This window comes from Plectropomus leopardus, chromosome 20 (assembly GCF_008729295.1).
Source record: "Plectropomus leopardus isolate mb chromosome 20, YSFRI_Pleo_2.0, whole genome shotgun sequence".
NCBI classification, from domain to species: Eukaryota; Metazoa; Chordata; class Actinopteri; order Perciformes; family Serranidae; genus Plectropomus; species Plectropomus leopardus.
Genome location: NC_056482.1, coordinates 23,639,070 through 23,661,154, shown reverse-complemented (window position 1 = coordinate 23,661,154; position 22,085 = coordinate 23,639,070). Strand labels below are relative to the sequence as shown.

The window sequence follows — 22,085 nt, the reverse complement described above, 5'->3', positions numbered from 1 at the left end:
TGTGACCTTACAAAACATGTTTTTGGCCATTAAATAAAGCTGCTAAAGGCTGTGAGGATTGTGCAATAGTTCAATGACGTTTTAACAGCTGGGTGCATATAATAGTTTGTATGTTGTGTCTGTTTTGTACATATGTGGTTTGTGTTATTGTTACTGTGAAGGCATTTATGGGCACAGCATCAGAGTCCAAGACCAGTTTCCCTACGAGGCCAATAAAGTATATTTTATCATAACTCAAGAATTAATACGCTAATAATGACAGAATTTTACACAAACGTCTTATAAAATAAGATGATGAAATGTCATCATAATGTTCTGCAAAAACACTTTTCTGACCATAATTCAATGTCATAATTTAGAAACAGAAGGGGAGACATTTGGTCAGATACTGAAAATGTGACATTAATCGTTTCCACCTTGAAACTGTGGTAAATGTATAGATCTTCTTTGCTACCAGGTTAAAGATGTGTATGAAACACAGACATAATGTAAACTAAAAGTGCAACTTGACTGGTGCATGGAGGCATGCAACCAGGTGGCGGTATTTCTAGGTTGGAGTTGTTTTTGTTATTTTGATAGTTTGACTAATTCTTACCATTGTCTGGAGTGATGTTTCCCCTTTGCTTTGGTGAAGTTGTACATGAAGCTGAAAGGTCAAACTTTCTTCTTAAAACTCGTCAAAGTTTCTTCAGCCCATACATCAGTCCTCCTCTACTGGCTGGTTAGATTTGGGAATAAGAAAGTCCCTCTTGCATAGAAAGACTTACTTGCAGTAATGGAAGTCGGACTGTTTTCTGAAGTTCACTTCTTGTCCCCAAATCTTTCTGCAGTGTCATTGGATGCACTTTTCTGCTCGCTCGCATGGTTATAGACTGCTGTGGGGAAATCCATCAATCTGTCATTGAGTAAAGTTTTACAGGGCTGAGAAGGTGGATTCATAGGCTGCTGGCCTGAACTCTAAATACAGTGGTAAAGTGAATGCATTTGTGCTCACATCACTGAATACATTAAAAGCCATATTCAACTGATCACATTAGTGACAAGCTACTTCTTTTTACTACTACTTTTTTATCTTCCTTTTCTATTATTGTTATTGTTATTATTATTGATGGCAGGTGTACATATGTGTGTGTGGCTGTAAATGTCCAAATGTGTGGAGTTAATGTACCATTTTTAAGAGCTGCACTGCAAATTCCGTTACAAGGTACAACAACAATAAATGCATGCTATTTGTCTCTAAAAAAATCATTTAAAAATGGACAACATGAGTGAGGTTCTGCATTTTTTCCCACGTCATGTCCATACTTTGTTCTCACAGGTAATAAAAGAAATGTAATAAGAGCTCTGGATGGCAGACAACCTATGGAGAACATTGTTGTCAAAAAGTGCAACTTTCAAACCTGTGATTTTCTGTTAAAGTTGTGAAAATACATCCAGTATCCACATTGTTAAAAAAGTAAAAGTAAAAGTATAAAAGAAGAAAAAGGAAAAAGGTGCCTTCAGTTATAAAGCCCCTGGTCTAGAAATTTTTAATCCCACCTCATTAAGCAGTCAAAAATAATACGTAATGCAGAAAGGATATTTTACATAGTTAGATGATTATGTTGTTTGCACTTTAAATAAACAATACCCTGCATTTGGAGACATAATGCATCACCAAAAGGATAATATACACATGATTATGTGACAAAGACGCATACTTTACCCTCCTTTTTTGCAATATGTTATCAATCTGAAGCAATAAGGGAATAACTGTTTGTTTACAAGAAAACTCCAGAATTCATAACATTTTAGCCTGTTTATATCACTCAGTGTACAAGAGCAGAGTATAGAATGTGTCTAATAAGCATAAAATCGAAAAATTTAAAGATAAAGAAAAAAATCCGGTTACCACCAGAAGAAAACAAACCTGTTCACAGTGAAAACAAAGATTTTCTATTAAATTAACATCATCATAATACTTTCTGTCACGGATTGTGGATCACTTTAAATTTCAGTGTCCTTTTATTGTGTATGAAGCATCATTTGTTCAAAGACCAACAACTAAAATGTTATTTTGTCCACAGGAACATTCGCATAAATTATATACATATTTGTGCTTACACAAAAAACACCCTCTATTATTTCCTCTCACAGCACTCAGACAAAAGCGTTTGCAGTGAGCATGTTCTGACTTGCTTTGTCTGTCTTTCTTTGTCAGGGTCTGCCAGGTCCCTCTGGAGAAAAGGGACCCCGGGGACCTCAGGTGTGAAATAAACCTTTAATAGGAGAGTTTGTGCCTTAAATCAGAGAAAACTAAATATATTGCTTCTTTTACATCCAAGATGTAAACTGTTTGGCTACCAGAAATTGTGCCATCAGCAGTCCCTTGTAAATAGCATTAAAACAGACAAAGTTAAAAGCTGTGCCTTACATTCACTCTCTAAAATACTGAGTATTTGAAATGCTGAGACCTGGTCTAAAAGTACTGTTGTTTCATACAGGGTCGACCTGGAGATGAAGGATCCAAAGGCATACAGGGCCCACCAGTAAGTTATAACTCAAAGTGAAGTTGAGCATTTCATCGTACTGCATTTTCACAATGGCACATCTTTATGTGTTGCAGGTCTGTTATGTTTGCATTTTATTCGACTCAATCAATCAGACTTTATTTTTATATCACTTTTCATACAAGCAAAACTATAACACAACGTGCTTTATGCAATAATTTTCTAATTCACTTCTAATATTTTTTATTTATTTATATTTGAAATGATGAACAAGATTGAATATAAACACATTTGAGAGTTTAGTCAATCATGAAATCAGTCAGATCTCGCTGCTCCGAAACTGAATGAAAAAAGTGATTTAATTGATTAGTTGTCACTGATGTTAATCATGCATGAAATGTATCTCTACAAAACATCTGTCAATTGACCTTTTAAATCTAAACTGATAATGAATTGAACTGAAATGAGTAAACTGAATGTTATTGATAAACACTGACACACTTAAGCAACAAGTGATTGCATTGTAGTATTTTGACATTTCACCTAAAAAAAAAGGTAAGATTGATCTCTGTTGTAGGGCCCTCCAGGTCTCCCAGGTGTTGATGGTGCGGCTGGAAAACTTGGACCCAGGGGAAGCCAAGGGCCCCCAGGACCTGAGGGGCCACAGGGGCCAGCAGGAATCCCAGTGAGTGGGTACCTACCATCAACTGCTGCTTATACTTATACATTCCAGACATGGTGTAGTCTAGGAAGATAAAAATCCATCAAAATAAGTACCTTTAAACCCCCCCCCCCCCCCCCGGACATAAAAAATGTATCTTTTATTCGACCTCATGTTTGCTGCGTGTCCTCAGGGCCCACAGGGTGCTGATGGGTTATCAGGAGCAGCAGGGGAAAGAGGACACAAGGTAAACCACAGTGCAGATAGGAAGCATGTCAAATAAGTATTTTATTATAAGATGTTTGTCTGTGTAACCTTTATTTATGTTACTGATACTGAAACTGATACTGCAGGGTTTACCTGGCCTGCCTGGTGATGCCGGCCCCACGGGACCAGATGGACAACAGGTTGGTTTAGTTTTATCGTGAAGCAAAGACAGCAGTTATTTCTTCACTTGCGCAACTTTTTCCAGCAATGTCTTCATTGTAAACATAATAAAATAACAGTAAACTATTGGTAGAATGAAACTTAACTTAGAAGTGCAGAGAAAATTTGTCATTTTTCTTGTAGATCTGCTCACATAAAAAAAGTGAAATGCTGTTATCCTTGGTTCGAACCCAGGTTGGCGCAAGGATCAGACCTTGGGTCAGCCCTTACAAGGACAAACAGCTAAAGAATGAATGAATGAATGGATGAATGAATGAATGAATGAATGAATGGATAAATGAATGGACAAGGACATCAAAGCACATTTCATTGTCAGTTAATGATTGTTTTGACTTTTGACTCTTCAGGGTCTCCCTGGCCAAACCGGAAATGAAGGCCCACCTGGACGGAAAGGAGACCAGGTCAGTGATCATAGACGAACTTAAGATGATTAGGTAAAACTGTTTGTTTTGTACAACTCGAGGCCAAGTTGACTTTTGTTTAGTGCTGTGGAAGTTCAGCCTCAGGTTTGAGGGAAGGAAACCAACTCTGTGCTAGCATTGAAAAGCCTGCAGTCAATAGCTGATTCCAGTCTTCTTATGTTGCCATGCTTTACAGGGGGACCAGGGCTCCTGTGGTATACTTGGTCCTCCAGGGCCCCAAGGAGAAAGAGGACTTGAAGGCCTAAAAGGCTTACAAGGACCACCTGGACCAGCGGGTAAAGAGGTAAGGTGCATTTATCTGCAGTTTATGTAGAGGTGATCTTCACTCTGAATGATTACAGACGTTCTCACACATGTTATGTCTCATAAATGACAGAGCAGCTCCACAGGAGGCGATTATCCAATTCAGTGAAGAATTTAAGGACCTCATCACATCAGCATTACCTCCAACCTGTTTACTTTAGAGCAGCATACAAAACAGTCCAAAGTGTGTTGTGGTGAACAGATGTGCTTGTTTTTATATCTTGTTTAGCATTTCGGATCATTTTTGCCTGAAATGTCTATTTCAGGTGCTGCATAAAATAGGCCTAAACCACCATCACCGTTATATAAACCGTGAAATGAAATGTTCCTGATAATGTGATGATGCGATGTGCTTAACTCAGATTCCTGTGAGGGGTTTTCAAATGTTGATTATATAACAATGAGGGAGCTGGCATGGTTTTGGATTTCTGTCATCCCTTCAAAAAGGGTGTCTCCACTCAGATTGATGAAATGTGTTTCACGACCTGGAAATGTGCCTTCTACCTGGAGAGAAAAGAAACAAAACATTTCAAGAGTCTAGCAGAGTGTTAGTCTGGGAACCAGACAAATCTGCAAGCTTATGTTTTATTTGCTCTGACAGATGTGTCTCGTCTCCCCTCTGTTCAGGCAGATTTTCAGCTGACCTGGTCCACTTGGGCCAATCACAACGGTTTATGTAACGTGCCTCAGATAATGATTGAAAACTTGTGGAGCTTTTGTGCTTAACGCAAATTAGGTGATGATGTTATTTATGGCTCGGCACCCTCATGCCAGGTGACGACACAGTGAGCATGAATATAGTTTATTGAGGCATATTTAACAACAACTTTATGTTGGCAAAACATATTGCTTCTGCGCCTTCACAGCTCATCTATGCACACCCTGGGCTGTTTACATTTGTCCGTCGCTCAACACCTTGTCACGTTTCATTACTCTGATTGGTTGTAGATCTGCCCAACTGCTCCAGAGACATTTTAATTTACAGGTGTTGATAAAACCCCTTAGAAACTGAAAATGAGCTGAAAGATACAAGACTAACTAGCATTTGCAATTTAGTCTGATGAAGTCGGTCTAGCAGAGTGCTAGAAGAGTATGTACTAGCTTTTTAAAGTATTTATTTGTACTTTTCAGTCTCTCATTGAATGTAAACACTTATCTTTAAAAAAAAATCTGTAAGGTGTGGTTGTAGTTTTTCTTGGGGTGGGAATCACCAGTGGCCCCACGATTTGATATTATCATGAGTTGCAATATGCTGAGTACTGCGATGACATATATTGTGGAGTTTCAGCTCCCACAAAAAATATATGGACACATATAGATGAGATGCAGCTATGTATATATATTTATTCGTATACTCTGCACAGAAACTAAATGCAAGTTTGATCACAAAAAACATATATTGTGATAAATTGTGATTTATTACCTTTTTTCTAACACAAATCTGTGAAGAAAATGAAGTTTTCAATCTGTCATTTTTATTTTCAGCAAAATGCATCTTGTGGACTGAAAAAGGATCTATTTTATTCTGCTAGTAGGCTATTAAAGTCTAATTTGTATTTGCAATATACAGATAAAAAAAAAACCCTTGTGCCTGTGTATTGATGCAATGTTGTGATAAATATTGCAATACTATGCTGATTTTTTTTACCCAAAAGCTAAAGGAAGCAAAATAGCTTCAATTTTCACCATATTATCTTATGGTTTCCATCTTGTCCGTAAATAAACTTAATTCCCAGAATCGCAAACTATTCCTTTGAATTATGTGCGCAGTGTGACAATTACTCAACCACAAACTCATGCTCCTTCCTCCTCTGCAGGGTGACGTCGGGCATCCTGGTGAAGCTGGAGATCCTGGACCCAAAGGAGAAAAGGTACATTTACGTCTTTCCTGTTGTTTGTTAAAATGTTTAAGTTCTTCTGTTCACATATCTGATGAGGAGGGTGTTTATGCTGTTGACTCTTGATGATGTTGGACTGTGGTTGTTGTCTGCAGGGTGAGGTTGGACCTCCAGGTCTGTCTGGTCGAGAGGGCCCTTGGGGAGACCTTGGAGAAAATGGCGAAAGGGGCCCAAAGGGGGAGAAGGGCCACATTGGATTTATGGTGAGCACAGTTTTTCTCTTCAACAGGTGTGTTTGGTATTTTTGTTACATTCTATTGATACTAGGATTGCAAATCGTAAGCACTTTCCTTCACTGATTATTGGTAAAATTAACAAGTGATTAATGTTTTAAGTGTGATTTGGAAAAAAAAACAACGTAAAAACTTTGCTTATTTCAAACAATAACAAAGGCTGAAATCAGCAAGTAAACACAGTGAGTCAGTACAAATATCTGAAATTACTGTTAATTACCTGATGTGTAGAAACTGTTTCTGACATCATTTGCCATCTTGAACAGGGTGAGCCGGGACTGGCGGGTGAGGTTGGACCGGCAGGTCTGGCGGGGTTAGAGGTGAGTCTGTTGCCAGGATGTATTGATGCTGCCGATGAGATGCTGTTCAGAGGGACCTTTAAATTAACCTCTCTCAAACCGTTCCCAGCTGGGATTGACAGTTATTGATCCTTCTGACAGTTTTACCTGTTTTTCTTGTCACGTATTCCATGATGCTGGTGTCTGAAGTTTTTCTGTGGCGTATTTGGGCTCATTGCAGGGAATCGCAGGCTTTAGGGGACCTCCGGGGCCAGACGGATCTCAAGGCCAGAAGGTAAGATTACTTTCAGTCAGCAACAAGCCACTATTGTGGAAAGTTATCATTTCTCAGCTCCAATCAGTAGTCTGTTGTTGATTTTATACCTTTTGAGCAAAAGCGAATGCCAGAGCCATTTTTCTCTGGTCATGTAGCACCATTGTCAAAAGTATTTGTGTCTTTTACTGCATAGCCAGCCCACTTTTATCAAAAGACCAACTTCCAGCAGTAAAATCCTTCTGTGAGTGCAAACAAAAATAAATTAAAATTAAAAATTAGGTAAATAAAGTTAAAAATAATCATTTTAAAGATGTCATGTATGTCAATTCAATCATCAGCTGTAGGTATTGCTAGATTTAGTAGCCAATGAATTTAAAGCAGTAGTTTGTAACAAATTTGATTAATTTGAAGGGAAGAACCTGGTAACTGTTACTTATTACAATTTTTTTTAAACTTAAACAACATTGTTAATGAGTACCGGTTTTCAGTAAACACCTGACTGACAGGAGTCCTCCCTCGTCTGACACATTATGTGCCCTTTGTAGTATATTTTATTAAAATCTGTGGTGCATCGCCCACAGTGCTCTGCGTGAATCTAATCAGTTAAATTAGAAGAAATGTCAGAGTGAATGGCATTAAGAGATTGTTCTTCATTTCTTTAGGGGGAGTCTGGGCTTACAGGAATTACTGGACCTCCAGGGTCCCAAGGCCCTCAGGTAATCTCTGAACCATTTCACATTTTGCACAACATGGTGTGCAATACAGATACATGAGGAACGCCATCTATTTGCTGTTTCTGTTTGTTTTGCATACAGGGAATCGCTGGTGCTCGTGGTGTCAGAGGAGACGCAGGCGGGCTGGGACCACCTGTAAGTATCCTCCAGGAACAAACTTTGTTTGGCAATCAGATTATACACAAATACACCATCTGCTTCACTAATGTTATCCTCACAATCTACTTTATCTGTAGCTAATAAACCTTATCCTGTATGTTTTGTTCTCTTGTTGTGGAGCTCGTCCTGAAATGGCAGTATTTTACTTTTCTCCCCAGTTCAACATTTTAAATGCATTATTTCTCCCTTTCTTCTGTTACAGCAAGCATAAATAAATTAAGTGTTCATGGGGGGACTATACTTTATTAATGACCAAGAAAAGAAGAATAAAAACTAAATCTTTTTTGTCTATTGTTGGTGTATTAACATGTAAACACATAACCAACTCAGGAAGTGCAACAAATTACAGATGATGTCTTCAGATAGACAGATAGAAGTTTAATGTGGTGCAGTACTTGATGTGTGCATTATTTTAGATTAAACTGGAAGAAGTTCAAATTCAGCTGAATTCTAATATCTCACCCTTTAAGCTGATTTTAATTTAATTTACTTTTAAGTTAAACACTGATTTTAAGCCCAAATTAATACAAGTAACAATAAAAACTTTGCAAATGTGTAATGTCTGCTTGTAGGGTCCTGTAGGAGAAGTTGGACCTCAGGGAGACTTGGGAGCTAAAGGGGACCCGGGGTCACAGGGGGAGAAGGGAGAGCCAGGAGCTCCAGGTGCACCAGGGGAAGAGGTAAGTGAGGTTCTCATGTTATATGTATCTACTGTGTAACATTTATTAAGTTTAAGTGCATGTCTGCACGGTGTGACATCTTATTTATGAATACATTCTAATGCAAAACAAATTATATTTTACTGTTTGAAATTATATATAATATAAATCACCTGTGCAGGGTGAGGAAGGTCTGCCGGGGATCCGAGGTCCTCCGGCTCTGCCTGGATTTGAGGTAAAACTAAACTTTGTCACTTGATGTCACTTTGTCACTTTTGTCACTCACGTCTGATGTAAATTACCTTTACTGCTGATTGCTTTCTCCCTTTAACAGCTCTCACTTTGTTATTTGTCCTCTTCTTTTCTTTTTCAGGGGCCTCCAGGAGAGATGGGACCCCAGGGTCCCCCAGGTCCCCCAGGGGCTCCTGTAAGTGTGTGGATGTGTACGACACAGAAACACCATGAATGATGAAATCATATTTTGCCAGCAGCTGGTATATAATCATACCATTTGTTTGGCTATGATTTATTATTGAGAAAAAAGCTAACAATCATAAAAATCATAGTCATAGTGTGTGTGTGTGTGTGTGTGTGTGTGTGTGTGTGTGTGTGTGTGTGTGTGTTTATCTCTCTCAAATTTATTTTAACAACAAAAATATGATAAAAGCAAAAAATCTCTTACTACTTTGCAGGGAGTTGGAGGTAGAGCAGGACCTGAGGGGAAACAGGGCACACCAGGGGAGAAGGTAAGATCCTCATATTTCATTCCCATGTGTTAATACATCTTAAAAAGCAATTCAATATCTTTTTTTCATTCTAGTTTTAGGTTGATCACATTTAAAGTAAAAATGATGTGGTACATTTTGTAGTTAATTCTGCATCACTTCCAAGACACACTGAAATCTCTAAATTCAAGCACGGATAAAAATACAGTGAAAACCAGTTAAAGGAATAATTCAATCTTTTTTCTGTGCAGTCTCATCCTATATTTTGTGTTTTTATTATTTTCAGTTTGTTCCACCCTTCATGTTCTTATTTGGCTCATGTGATTGCTAAGTATTGGCTGTTGCTATAATATAAGTGAAGCCACCTCTATTCCCTTAAGGCCCTGATAAAAGATGATTTAGCCACTATAATAAAGGCTTTTTAGTATTGCCTTCCTATTATTTTTTCTGTAATGTTCGGGTATGCAAAGCAACCAGTTTTATTTTCCTAGTTCAGTATATATCTATCTTTGGGAAATTCACTCACTTACTTTCTTGCCAAGAGTAAGATGGGAAGGCTGATACAAATCTCATATGCATTCATAGAATGCATAGTTACAACAAGCAGCCAGTTAGCCTGCAGTAGTTCAGCCTAAAGACTGGAAACAAGAAGGAACAGCCAGTCTGGCTCTGGCTAAAGACAGCAACCATATCAAAACATATTTTTAAAAGATGAACTATTTCTTTAAAGCCTTAGCCTAGCTCCTACATGCATTTGAAATTCATACAAAGTGATGGGGGGAGCTAGGCTTGCTTAGAAGCACCCAGATCAGATTGCACCTGCCTTTTGCTAGTTTGGGGTGGATATATTTCTTGGTTGCTTGCTTGGACTAGTCAGCATGATCTCATCTAATCGGGCAGTTAGTTTTGCAGCAACAGCTTCATTTCTGTACCAGAAAAGGGCATCTAAGTCTAGTTTTAATCCCCAAAATGGTTACTATGTTAGTGGCATGAATGGCTATACAACTGTTTTTGGTTTAGTTAATCTATTACACACATAATAAAAAAAATTACTTTATTAAGGAATCAGAAAACGGTCTATATCATACTGCCAATAGAGCTGTACTGGTAGTTTCTAACCGTTGTCACCTAAATATCTGTTTTTCAATTGTTTTGAGATGACAATGTTTTTTGGATTTTGTGTTATATTAACCAGCACATTTAGCTCTTTTAAAAAATGCCACATAAAAATATTACCACAGCTGCTAAATGACTAATTTTCCAGTTAAAAGTGGCTCAAAAATGCACTGATAAGCTTTTTCTAATAGATTGGTTCATGTTTTATCCCTGCAGGGAGACGATGGCAAGAATGGATCACCAGGCAAGCGGGGTCATATTGGAAGGAGGGTAAGAGTTTTCTATTTAGGCTTGCTAAATAATTTTGCAAAATAACGTTGCAAAAATCAAAAAATCCACAGTGGAGTCACTCTCTATTTGTTCTACGTACCAATGCTGTTACTTTTTTGTACGACTTTGTGATAAGAGAGCGTTTGTTTAGTGTCAGAAACAGAGCTTGTATACAGACATCACGGTGTGTGCATGGGATAAAATGACCAGAAACAGCTACTCTGACAGCTTCAGCATGTACGGATTCATACATAAACCATGAGATTGTCTCACACATGTCCCCTCTTGCTTTCTGTTACCTCATTGACAAACATTGGGAACTTGTCCTCAGGGGAAACGGGGGAAAGCTGGAGTCAGGGGGACCAGGGGAGACAGAGGACCTAAGGTGAGATATATGGAAACAACCACAGGCTTTGTGTACATCTGGTTTAATAATGATGTATGGGCCAACAGTAGATTGTGTTTTGTCATTCAGGGCCAGAAGGGAGACACAGGACTGCTCGGCGTCCCTGGATGGCCCGGGCTCATCGTAAGTCAATTTATTTGTTAACTTAACATTTGTTTTTCTTTCATAGATGAACATATTCACACAATCTATTAAGCAATCAGTTCCACTTTGGAGAGAAGATATCAATAAAGTAACACATTTCACAATTAAAGTGCATTTGGTCATTGGTCTCTCAGGTGTTTTCCATGTAATATATTTCTTTTATTTCCGTCACCGAGGGAATCCCGGGCTTACGTGGAGAGGCGGGAGAACAAGGTGAAAAGGGGAGAGAGGTAAACAAGAATTTATAAGCCTGACAAAGATATAATGAACACTTTATTTTCAAGATTAAACCTAACTGAATCTCATTGGATTCAGTTTAAGTAAAAAAAGTATAGCTTTTTCTTGTTTTTGTTTAAAATTATAATAGTTTATCTCTGAGTCAGTAAAAAATAAATTGCCCTTTTGTTTTATTTATTTAGGAAAATCCAGTCAAAAACCTATGTATATATATATATATATAATTTAAGTATTAAATTAGCACTAGGTAATATATATTTATGAAATTCAGAATAAAATTAATACAAAATAAGTTAATAGACAAAAATGTATGTACACAAATACATACAATGAAATAATACATCAATAAAATAACGACTAGAAAAGGAAGATTAAAGAAAATGAATATAGACAGTAAACCCAATAAAAAAGACAGAATTTTAAGAGCAATGGTAGATTATTTACTTGATGAGAGCGGCACATAACTGAACTTAATGTGTGCAGTACATGTGGATCATCATAGCAATGTGGAAGGAAGGGCTATCACTTATAGGTACTGATAGGGTTAACAAGCTGAAATGAAAAATACTGTCAATACAGAGGTGTTGTTGCACACAGGCTCATAATATGCTTTAACCCGCTGGGCTCAGTTTAGGCTTTGGCAGAACTATTTGATTTTTCATGGGGCTGATCTGCTGCCTGAGTGAAGGTGGAGGCTTGACTGAATTGTTTGTGTCCTCAGGGTGAGAAAGGAGATATGGGACTGCCTGGACCGCCCGGGGCTGATGGCATGAAGGTAGGAACTGCCAAGGTTTAATGTCTTAATAAGGAGATGCACATAACATCTGCAGAACAAATAATAACAATGTTTGCGTGGTAACTGTGTGATGGTGAAGCAGCCAACTATGTCTTTAACATTTCTGTAAAAATAAAACACAACGCTCACTCGCAATTAAACTTTTTTAAATTCGCTGCTGAATCATCAAAGTGGATATCAGTGCAGTCAAGAGAAGTTCAAAACAAGCATCTCTGAACATACATTTTCTATTTGTAATCACATGAGAAATCATCTGTGGCAAGACCCTTCAATAATGTAAAACACAGTCTGAGTGAACTGCAGTATGTGGGCCTGAGACAGTGGAAGTACCACATGCGGCAATAACAAAATGTTATAACCGCAGTGCTGTCTTGATCTTGACTGCATTTATTTAACTTTTCTGTACCAAGAATTAAAGTCCAGTAATGTCATGTCATGTCAGCAGGAAACGGTGTAATACATTAATGATGGCTTTATTGTCAGGTCCAGGGTTGGGTATCGTGTACGTGCCTGCTCACCAGAGAGGCTTCCTGGGACACTTGACAAAACAGAGCCATCATTATTGTTAGTAGTTCCCATGGTGCCTTCCCTGCTGTGACAAGTCAAAACGTCAGCTGTGGAAAAGACCTATTTTGACATCAGAAATGTGTCGGGTCTGACAATGTTTCTGAAGCTGTTTAGTCATCCAGTAAGCACCTCTGATGGCGTGTACTGCTACATATAAATGAACATCTGTCACAATCAAGTTCATATCAAACAAGTTTTTATACCAGCAGTCTGATGGGGGCAGCTGAAATAAGTTATAAAGGGTATGTGAAGGTCCTGTTTGATGAAAGTTGTTTAACATCAAACTGACGGAGAACTGAGAGGTATTTCCATGATTGATGATACGAGAACGTTGTTGAACAGAAACAAGTCGTATCAGGATGTAATGTTGAAAGTCTCACTCAGTCATTTACAGACAGCTGTTAACTCAAATTTGTCGAGGCCTAAGTTAGTATGCTAAATCTAAAGGCCAGTTTCTAAATGCCCAAATGTGCTCCATAACCAGCCTTTATGCAGAGCCCAAGAAGACATTTAGAAGAGCCAAGGGAAAGTATTTAACCGTACTTAAAGGTTTTGTTCCAATCTTCATTTATGTGATCATGTGATCAAAATGTATGTTTTTTCGGATATTAAGTTTTCTAGTTAGTGAGTCAATAGAAACAGTATGTCATTCTTTTTTTTCCAGGGTATTCGTGGTGGTGTTGGGTTTCCTGGTCCAATGGGTCCAATGGGAGAGCAGGTACGCAACATTATCTTGTAGTCTTCCCACTTGTGTTTTATAGGCTTCAGATTTTACTACATTTGAATTAAGGCTGCATAATTAATCACATATTTATCTTATTCACGATCTTGGCTTCCCACGCTTAAGTAAGCATGACTGGCTGCGATATTGATGTTCAAAATGCAAGCTCCCCTCACAGAAAACTCAGTTACAAAATCAAGCGCTTTCTAAACTAACTATTCATGACAGCTGTCATGCCACTGGGCACGCTGTGCACCCTGCAACGGCTGGCTGTGAATAACTCTCCTGAATATTGTAGCCGCAGTCCAGAGCAGAATAATAATATACAACAGAGGGCAGACGGGCAAACCGAAAATCAAACGTCTGGAGCACAAGGTGAAGAGCTAGTCCCTCTATTTGGATCGTCACTGTTGTTTGGAAATATTTCCAACTAAGAGAACATGAGACTTGTGTCTGTGCCACAAAGCAACACTGCAAACATGTTGAAGCACCTAAAATAGAAAATAAAAAGTGAAGTGCAATGAATGAATTATGGCCAAGAAGAGGAACATCACTAACACACCCCCGCTAAATCTTTAACCTTGTCAAGTGCCAACAGAGACATCCAGAGATGCTGCACAGTATGTCACCTTAGCCATCCAGCTCCCAAATTCAGACTGAAATAACTAATGCAATCATATAGCATTTGGCCAGACACAACCAATAAACACTTTTAGTTATATTTTACTTCTAGCAGATGCACTTTGAATTAGCACCAACCTTATTTTGATGCAAACATTTGTAAATTAGCAGGAATTGTAGCGCAACATGGAAGTGAAGGTCATGGTCTGTTTCTTTAGATGTGAAAGTGCAATGTAAACTGGCCCTTAAATCAATGACTAATCCTGATAAATATGCATCATCTCAATATTGATTAAAAAAATCATAATGATCATTTTGGCCATAATTGTGCAGGCCCAATTCGAATATGTTATGATGTCTAACTTTGGCAAATGTGTAAGTCCCTCTCTGTCTGTCTCTCTCTTTTAGGGGAATATTGGTCTGCCAGGACCGAGGGGTACACCAGGGATGCCAGGACTGCCTGTGAGTTTTGTGTCAAAATTTAGAGCGACATTTTAAATCGTTTATTTCACTTTGCAAAGCCCTATTTTTACAAACATGTACAGTACAGGTTTTTATTTATTATGTTATTATATTTAACATATTTTATTCATTGTGCTTTTTTTGTTGCTGCACGTTGTATCCATCTTTAACTGGGTTTATAACTGATATTTTGTTATTCAGTTAGGCTTTTGCGGAAAGAACTTTTCAGCTGTGCTCAAAAGTCCCTCTGGATATACATGGTTTATTTAGGCGCTGCATTTTTTACGTTTCGTCTTGGATATTTTATAGTTTAAATTCAGGCAGTTCATCTGTCACTTAGATTTTTCTTTCCCTCAGATTGTGTCTGAAAAAGGGAGTGTGCACAGAAGTGGAGCGTGTGATGGAAATGTCATTGTTTTGTAAGATTAACTCATGCAGACTGTTATCTGTCAGCCAAATAATCTTTCCTTCAGCTGCCAGTCTGTTGAATCATTCACAGTTCACCAGCACGTTATGATTGTGTTCAGCCCAGTGTGTCTTAGAGGGAAAAAATCCATTGACTTTGCTTATAAAATGTGTGAAACCGTGGCTGATGGGTCCTTAATGCAGCAGATAAAAGCACTCAGAGGCTCTTTGTCAATAAATGCACTCCACGGTGAAAAAAATCATACTAATGCCCTTTTCTCCTCCTGTTCTCTGCTCTGTTGCAGGGTTTGTTTGGATTAAAGGTATGATATCATCAACTCAAGCACTCTTGTCCTGACAGATCAAACTCACTTCAGCTCCTACTCATCGTTATCTGAAGCGCTGAATGCCCTGGAGGGGTTTAACATTAGGATCGTTACGGTTCATGTTCATGGCACTTACAATCATAAAGCTGTCACCCTTTGGAGTTGGTGTGAGAATATAATGAGATTTTCTAGGAGCCTTTATTTCCATATCAACGTGTTTTATAGTTAATAGTGGGGTTTCGCCATACAGACTGGTGTAGAATTGTATGTTGTGCTTATCACATTTTCTTCTCCCTGCAGGGTTTGAAAGGATACCAAGGTTTTCCTGGTCTGCCAGGCAGGAAGGGGCTCCCAGTAAGTCTACAACAGAGGATGAAACAAACTACGAATTTAAGTTTGAGTGGTTAAAAAAATATTCCTATTTTATTAAAGTAGAGCACTTTAGATATACTAGATCCGGTACATCTAAGATTTATAAATTTCAACAAGTGTGTAAACACTGCCATGCCTTGATTGCCTCATCAGGTGTTTCTTTGAATCTAAAATCTTTATAGTTGTCAGTGCATAGTGTGCAATTCATTTCAAAATCTGAAGTCTGATGTTGATATTTTTGCAGTGTATACCCAATTTGTGTGTCTTCCTTGTGTTTTAGGGTCCACCTGGAGTCCCTGGACCCCCAGGAAAATCACTGAATATTACACTGACTCAACTCAAGGTAACTCAAGTCTTAATGGTCTGACTTTGTTAAATGTGTGGATATAATTACAGACGCATTTATCTTGACTTTGACTTTAATGCAATGCAATTTCTCTTTATTTTTTTCCATGTCCAGGACCTGATGTATGTGTCCGATAAGCCAAACTACCCTCTGATCCAGACTCTGCTAGATTCTGTGCAGCAGGAGCTTCGGCTGCTGGTGGATCCTCCTGATGGCAGCAAGGAGCATCCTGCCACCACCTGTCTGGAGCTCTGGCTCTGTCACCCCGAGTACAGCAGCGGTCAGTTCCCGAAACAATGAAATAACAGTAAATCCACACTGACTTATTTTGGGACTCTAAGAACTAGCTGGAGTTCTGGATTTTGTCCTCACTGTCACGGGTGCATCATCCACCATGTAAGATTTTATAAATACAGACATCATAAATAAATCTGGCTGTTTCCATTGGTGATAGAGTACAAGACTGGTAAATATTCTTAATATTTAACACTTTCAATTATGAATATACTCATAGATCACAAATGGGAAAATGCACATAATGACACTTTAAGGACACATTCTCAAGTTCTGTTTTATAATTACAATATTATATAATTTCCTCTCAGCTACTGTTGAAGGTTTGATACTCACACTTAATTTGAGTTTCAAAACATCAACATTTAGTCATGAGTAGTGTGTTATTGGCAGCTGGAACAAAATGTGAACAGTTTAGTTCAGTGGTTCACCTTCACTCGGCGCTTAAAATTAAATCGGCTTTTTAACCTATTTTTTTATTCTTTAAAATTGTTGTACAAGGTTATATGACATCAAAACACACAAAAACACGCTGAATAAAAAAAAATATTTGACTCAATGCGACAAATCTCTGATGGTTTTTCCACTCATGATGAATAAATGAAACCGAATTCACATTAATATTTTAAATTTGTATGATTACGATTCACATTAAACATCATTAATGAAAGATCTAAATGACCTGTACCCAACACTGTACTTTGCAGTTGCTATTTAAAACTGGAGTAGTAATACATGTACAAAACATGAAAAAAATAGTTTTACGCTGCTTTTTTTTTTTTTTTTTTTTTTTTTTTTTTTTTGTTCCTTTTGTACAGTCCAGTACCTTGGAGTGCTTGTATTTCCAGTATTGCTCAGCTCTCTCTGTCAGTGTGTGGCCCAACAAATTTCACCCCTGCAGATCTCATTGAACTCTCGCTAACCTTTCTCTGCAGGAATGTATTACATCGACCCCAACCAGGGCAGCCCAGCGGATGCTCTGCTGGCCTACTGCAGCTTCTCTGCCACATCAAAACAGACCTGCCTTCATCCTCGAGACTCTCAGGTAAAAAGACATCACCTGAGAAAGGCTACAGGAAATTGCCCCGCTGCATCAATGGCCTGTCTGCTAACTGCACTTAGCTGTGTTGTATGAGCTGAATCTCGCCTTGGGGAATTGTCAGTCAGCTCACAGTTTTGTGGTGATGACTGATATTTCTGCAGTGATGACTTGATCTTGAACTTCTGACACTGTCAAGGATTTTTTTTGTTGTTGTTGTTTTTGCAATGTGTGGCTAAATGAGATAATACATTTATCCAAAAGACACCAGGACGATCAGGACACAGACCTTATTATTTTTGTTGTTAGTGTTCGTTTCTGTCCTGCAGTCTGTATATAAAGGACAAAACACACCTCTCACCTCTAATACATTCAGTTCCACATAAGAAATTGACTCACTCAACCAAAGAAAAATAGGAATTGGTCTCGGATAGCGTGAAGTGAATGCATGGCATACTGAGGTGGACACTTTACCTCTGGTTCATACCAGAGTTGCATGCTAATCTGGAGTTCATCAGCTGTCTGTGCATTATTGACCTTCACAGGTCTCGTATAGGAAAGCAGGACTTAGATTCAGGTTTGCAAATGTGTGCCTTCTTCTCTGTGCCTGCAGTTTCCCATGAAAGCCTGGATGGAAGAGTCCTCTGAAGAAGGATCTTTTCAGTGGCTCAGCAGGCTGGAGCAGGGGTTCCAGGTGAGGGCATCTCTGTGAACAACCAAAGTTAAACATATACCCTGATTTGGATTTCAAATCGCAGTGTATTCATTAAAACTGCAATTATTTGGTGTTATGAGAAACTTGGTGGCAGTAGAAATCCCAAACAATCTGAAAAATCCTTAATCAAAAGACAAAATTGTAAATGTGCCATAAAACAATGAGCTAATGAGGTTAAATGACTGCAATTGACCCATTTCATGTTACATACTACAAACAATTTTGGAGATACATGTCACAGTAAAACGTAATGTCAGTATTTTTGTTGCATTATAATTCTCACATGATCCCTGAGTAGTTACATTGCAGCTTGTGTTGCTGCTGTTGCATGTAGCCACTCTCAGTATTGAACCAATTAAAAAAACTGTTGTCTCCATTAGTTATTTAGAAATAAAAACATGGGAAAAGGGGTCCAAATTGGAAAAATCTGAAGTTACCCTTTAATAGAGTCATTGTTATTTACATTTTTATTCCTTTCTTACCAGTTTTACTATCCAGGTGCTAATGTGGTCCAGATGCGTTTTCTGAGGTTGCACAGCAGCACTGCCCTCCAGAATATGACCTACTCCTGCCATCCAGGACACAGACTGGGACAGACAGACAAAGACGTCAAATTCCTCACTGACACAAGGAAGCAAAGTTACCTCGGAGCAGTTAAAGACTGTGTGGTATGTAAAATGATTTCCGTTTTCTCTGTGCTCCTTGGAGGTTTAAGATAGAACCGGTTATGCTGCTGCTGTTCATGTAAAAAGAAGATGATTCGATGCAGTTGAATGTAAAAAAAAATGTTTTGTTTCCCGTCAGCCTGGAGAGGAGGCCGTTTCTGGAGCTCGGGAGTCTGTGTTTGAGTTTGAGGACCTCCATCTGCTCCCTCTGAGAGACGTAGCACTAATGGGAGGTGGAAACTTCACACACCAGTTTGGCTTCACTGTGGGACCTGTGTGCTTCAGCTAGAGGTGCTAGAACGCCGTGGCGTCCCAGAGACTCACAGGTCCAGGACACAAACCTCTGTTCAAATCATGGACACCTAGAGGACAATTGGGACGTCTCTTCCTATTTCTGAAGATGTCACTTCCTTTTCCTCTTGTTTTGGGGTATTTGATGTCTCGAGTTGAGTGACTCCGTATTCATGAATTCGAGAGGACACAAGCGCCCCCAGGCTTTTCACGGAGGAGTCGATTTTGTTTACAGAGACGTTCTCGTATTGAATAATTTAAAAATGTATGTTTTTTTTAATTCTTTATATACAATGTTTCTTTCGCTGTCTGATTTTTGTATTTTGGACTCCTGTAATAGTCTGCCAATTGTGTATAGAAATGCCAGACTGTCCTAACTGACTTAAAGGAAAATGTCACTCACAAAATGACCATTCATTTATCAGTTATTCACCTTGTGTTACGTTGAATTTGCGAAGAAAAGGTTTTTTTGTGTATGCTTCACGGTGAATGAAGAACCCAAAAAAATAATTCTTGATGAACTGGAGTCATAGGGGTCCATGTTTAACTCCAGGAAAACTACATCAAAACATTTTTTTTCAGACTCTCACACTTTTGTGAATTATAATCCAAGTCTTATTTATCCAGTCCTGTGCTCAGTAAACTTAAAACTTTATTATATTAAAAATCTCACATATGAGTAGTGCCTTGGTAAGCACAGTACTGAGCATATGACTGTATAAATGAGACTTAAATTATACTGCTCCAGTTGTGTAAGAGTTTTTTAACATTTTTTTTTTTATTCAGTTTTATTGTTGTTAAACGTGGACCCCATTTATTTCAATCCAACTCAATTCTTTTTCTATTTTTGATCCTCTGTTTACTTTGGAAAAAGGAAACAAACAAAGTTTACTTTATGAATTTAGTAAAGAACAGGGCAAATAACTGATTTACATGTGATCATTTTGTGGGTGAGGTATTCCTTTAACAATGTGTTCTGCATTGAGACGCAGCTACTGTGGTCCCATCGGCCACACGTCAGGCCACTAAAGTACTGTAAGTGACCTCAGATGAGTCACTTTTATCAAGGTGCTGAAGTTTTATTTGAAAGACCAATTGTTTTATCCCAAAGATAATAGAGGGGGGCAGTCATATTATGTTACTTGATGCTTTCTGTTGTCAACAGCAAGACCAAATGTCATTGTTCTGCTTTTTTTTTTTTTTTTTTACAGTTTCATATGATTGTATGGGTTTTTTTTTTTAATACGTCTCAGGTATGATGCATTAATGATAAACACAAGGGCACTGAAGCTGCTGTTGCCACAGTATGTTGGTCAGTTTTGTAGTTTAGCATTAAAAAAAGACTCAAATTTAAAATAATGAATCCATAAAAACACCAAAACCTACACTGATTTAGTCCATCAACAAGTACCGTGTGTGTAGCACTCCCCCTGTACTGTAGAGCTCCTTTCTTGTCCAAAAACTGTTACAAACACATCAGTGACAACACACACTGCAGTTTATCTGGACTCAGCCCCAAAGACATCATCTTGCTGCCAGAAATTCTCCCTTGAGCACCAAATATTAATCCGCATCTGGAAATAGACCCCAAAAAAATGCACTGTTTACTCCTGTTTTAGTAACACTGGCTTATAATGACAGTGACCAGCTGTTGTAGGAAATTACCATTAAAATTAAAAGCTACACAGAGTTGCCACGGTCATGGCAAACATGGAAAAGTCATGGAATTAGTAAACTTCTTGAAAGTTTTGGGAAAAGTCATGGAATTTTGATAAGTGTAATGAAAATGAGCATTACAGTTATCTGTGAATAACCATCTATGTAATTCAACATAACAGCAAAATTATTTTTTCCAGTTTTGATGTCACATAGCTCTAATGTGTTTGTTTTACTAGAGTTTAAGTCTGACATTTTTGAACTGGAGAAAAATAATATTGTGCCAGTGTAATTTAACATTTAGGGTTTTAATCTCAAAGTTTGGATACCTGTGCTAAATCCCTGTACTACTTTTAAATTGTCCGTCATTTTCAAGATAAATCAGTGTTTGTGTTTCACATTGTAATAAGATAGGGAAATGTTATTATAGGTCCTTGAAAAGTTATGGAAAAGTTATGGAAAATGTATAGGAACGCTGACGATTTCGGGTGCCATAAATAAGCCTGAGGAGTAAGTGTCACAGTCAGTTTAGGTTAATGGGACAGTATTGAAAGATGGACAAAAGCATTGTTTTTTTTTGCTTTTTGATTCAATTTGTTGGCAATAAGAAAACAGCAACGCCTGTCTTTTACTTTAAAATGGTGAACTCATGCACCCTGTTATCAAAAAATGATCTTCATTCGGCTTAAAACAAAAATACCATAAGTAGCATCTTTATCAAAGAGCCACAGACTGCACCGGTGATAGAGATTAAGAAAAAATAGCAGGAAATATTGCCTTTCAAAAATAAATTCATCAAAATGAACACAATGTCAGACTAAAAAATGAAGTGAAAAAATTGGCAATCCAGCCACATTATCAAGATACTATTTCCCCACATTTTTCCCATATTTCCCTCTGCTGCTTTCATACATTTTGCGCTGACAGTGTTTGAGAGTTCACATTTTCATGAGATTTCATGCTACATCTGCACCTGTCTAACTGGCTTACATTAGACTTTCTGCTTTTGTAAGAATAGAAATGTTCAGTGTGTAATGAAGATTCTCTTTTTCTGTTTTTCTCGTGCAAACCAAAGATGCAGCCAGAGCTTACATAACCACCTATTTCCTCCCATAACAATACTGTATTTTCTGTTACTGTACTGTAAGGATCATGCATATGTTTGGCTGTAGAGTAAATGCAAAAGCAGTAAACAGCCCTGCAGAGCTTCTGGTGGAAGCAAAAGTGCCTATTACCTCCCACTTAGCTTTGAGTAATTGCTGTCGACCTGGGTTTCTGCTTCATTCAATCTGAGAAGTGCTTGGGTCCAGAGAAAAGAAGCAAGCTTTGTAGCTTCTCAGCTGAATTGGGA

General features: G+C 38.1%; 1 protein-coding gene across 1 annotated transcript in view; it reads left to right on the top strand.

Annotated features, from left to right (window-relative positions):
• Positions 1-19,076, top strand: part of si:ch211-196i2.1 (collagen alpha-1(I) chain) — a 102,999-nt gene extending 83,923 nt beyond the window's left edge. Inside the window, exons 37-68 of the mRNA XM_042509703.1 lie at positions 2,201-2,245; positions 2,484-2,528; positions 3,067-3,174; positions 3,344-3,397; positions 3,504-3,557; positions 3,945-3,998; positions 4,195-4,302; positions 6,140-6,193; positions 6,316-6,423; positions 6,720-6,773; positions 6,973-7,026; positions 7,671-7,724; positions 7,824-7,877; positions 8,474-8,581; positions 8,742-8,795; positions 8,934-8,987; positions 9,253-9,306; positions 10,618-10,671; positions 11,003-11,056; positions 11,147-11,200; positions 11,398-11,451; positions 12,180-12,233; positions 13,486-13,539; positions 14,572-14,625; positions 15,336-15,353; positions 15,657-15,710; positions 16,009-16,071; positions 16,189-16,354; positions 17,304-17,413; positions 18,021-18,101; positions 18,608-18,790; positions 18,927-19,076. Coding sequence (XP_042365637.1) covers positions 2,201-2,245; positions 2,484-2,528; positions 3,067-3,174; positions 3,344-3,397; positions 3,504-3,557; positions 3,945-3,998; positions 4,195-4,302; positions 6,140-6,193; positions 6,316-6,423; positions 6,720-6,773; positions 6,973-7,026; positions 7,671-7,724; positions 7,824-7,877; positions 8,474-8,581; positions 8,742-8,795; positions 8,934-8,987; positions 9,253-9,306; positions 10,618-10,671; positions 11,003-11,056; positions 11,147-11,200; positions 11,398-11,451; positions 12,180-12,233; positions 13,486-13,539; positions 14,572-14,625; positions 15,336-15,353; positions 15,657-15,710; positions 16,009-16,071; positions 16,189-16,354; positions 17,304-17,413; positions 18,021-18,101; positions 18,608-18,790; positions 18,927-19,076 — 2,319 coding nt within the window. The remainder of the gene's footprint in view (positions 1-2,200; positions 2,246-2,483; positions 2,529-3,066; positions 3,175-3,343; positions 3,398-3,503; positions 3,558-3,944; positions 3,999-4,194; positions 4,303-6,139; positions 6,194-6,315; positions 6,424-6,719; positions 6,774-6,972; positions 7,027-7,670; positions 7,725-7,823; positions 7,878-8,473; positions 8,582-8,741; positions 8,796-8,933; positions 8,988-9,252; positions 9,307-10,617; positions 10,672-11,002; positions 11,057-11,146; positions 11,201-11,397; positions 11,452-12,179; positions 12,234-13,485; positions 13,540-14,571; positions 14,626-15,335; positions 15,354-15,656; positions 15,711-16,008; positions 16,072-16,188; positions 16,355-17,303; positions 17,414-18,020; positions 18,102-18,607; positions 18,791-18,926) is intronic.
• Positions 19,077-22,085: the final 3,009 nt, after the last annotated feature.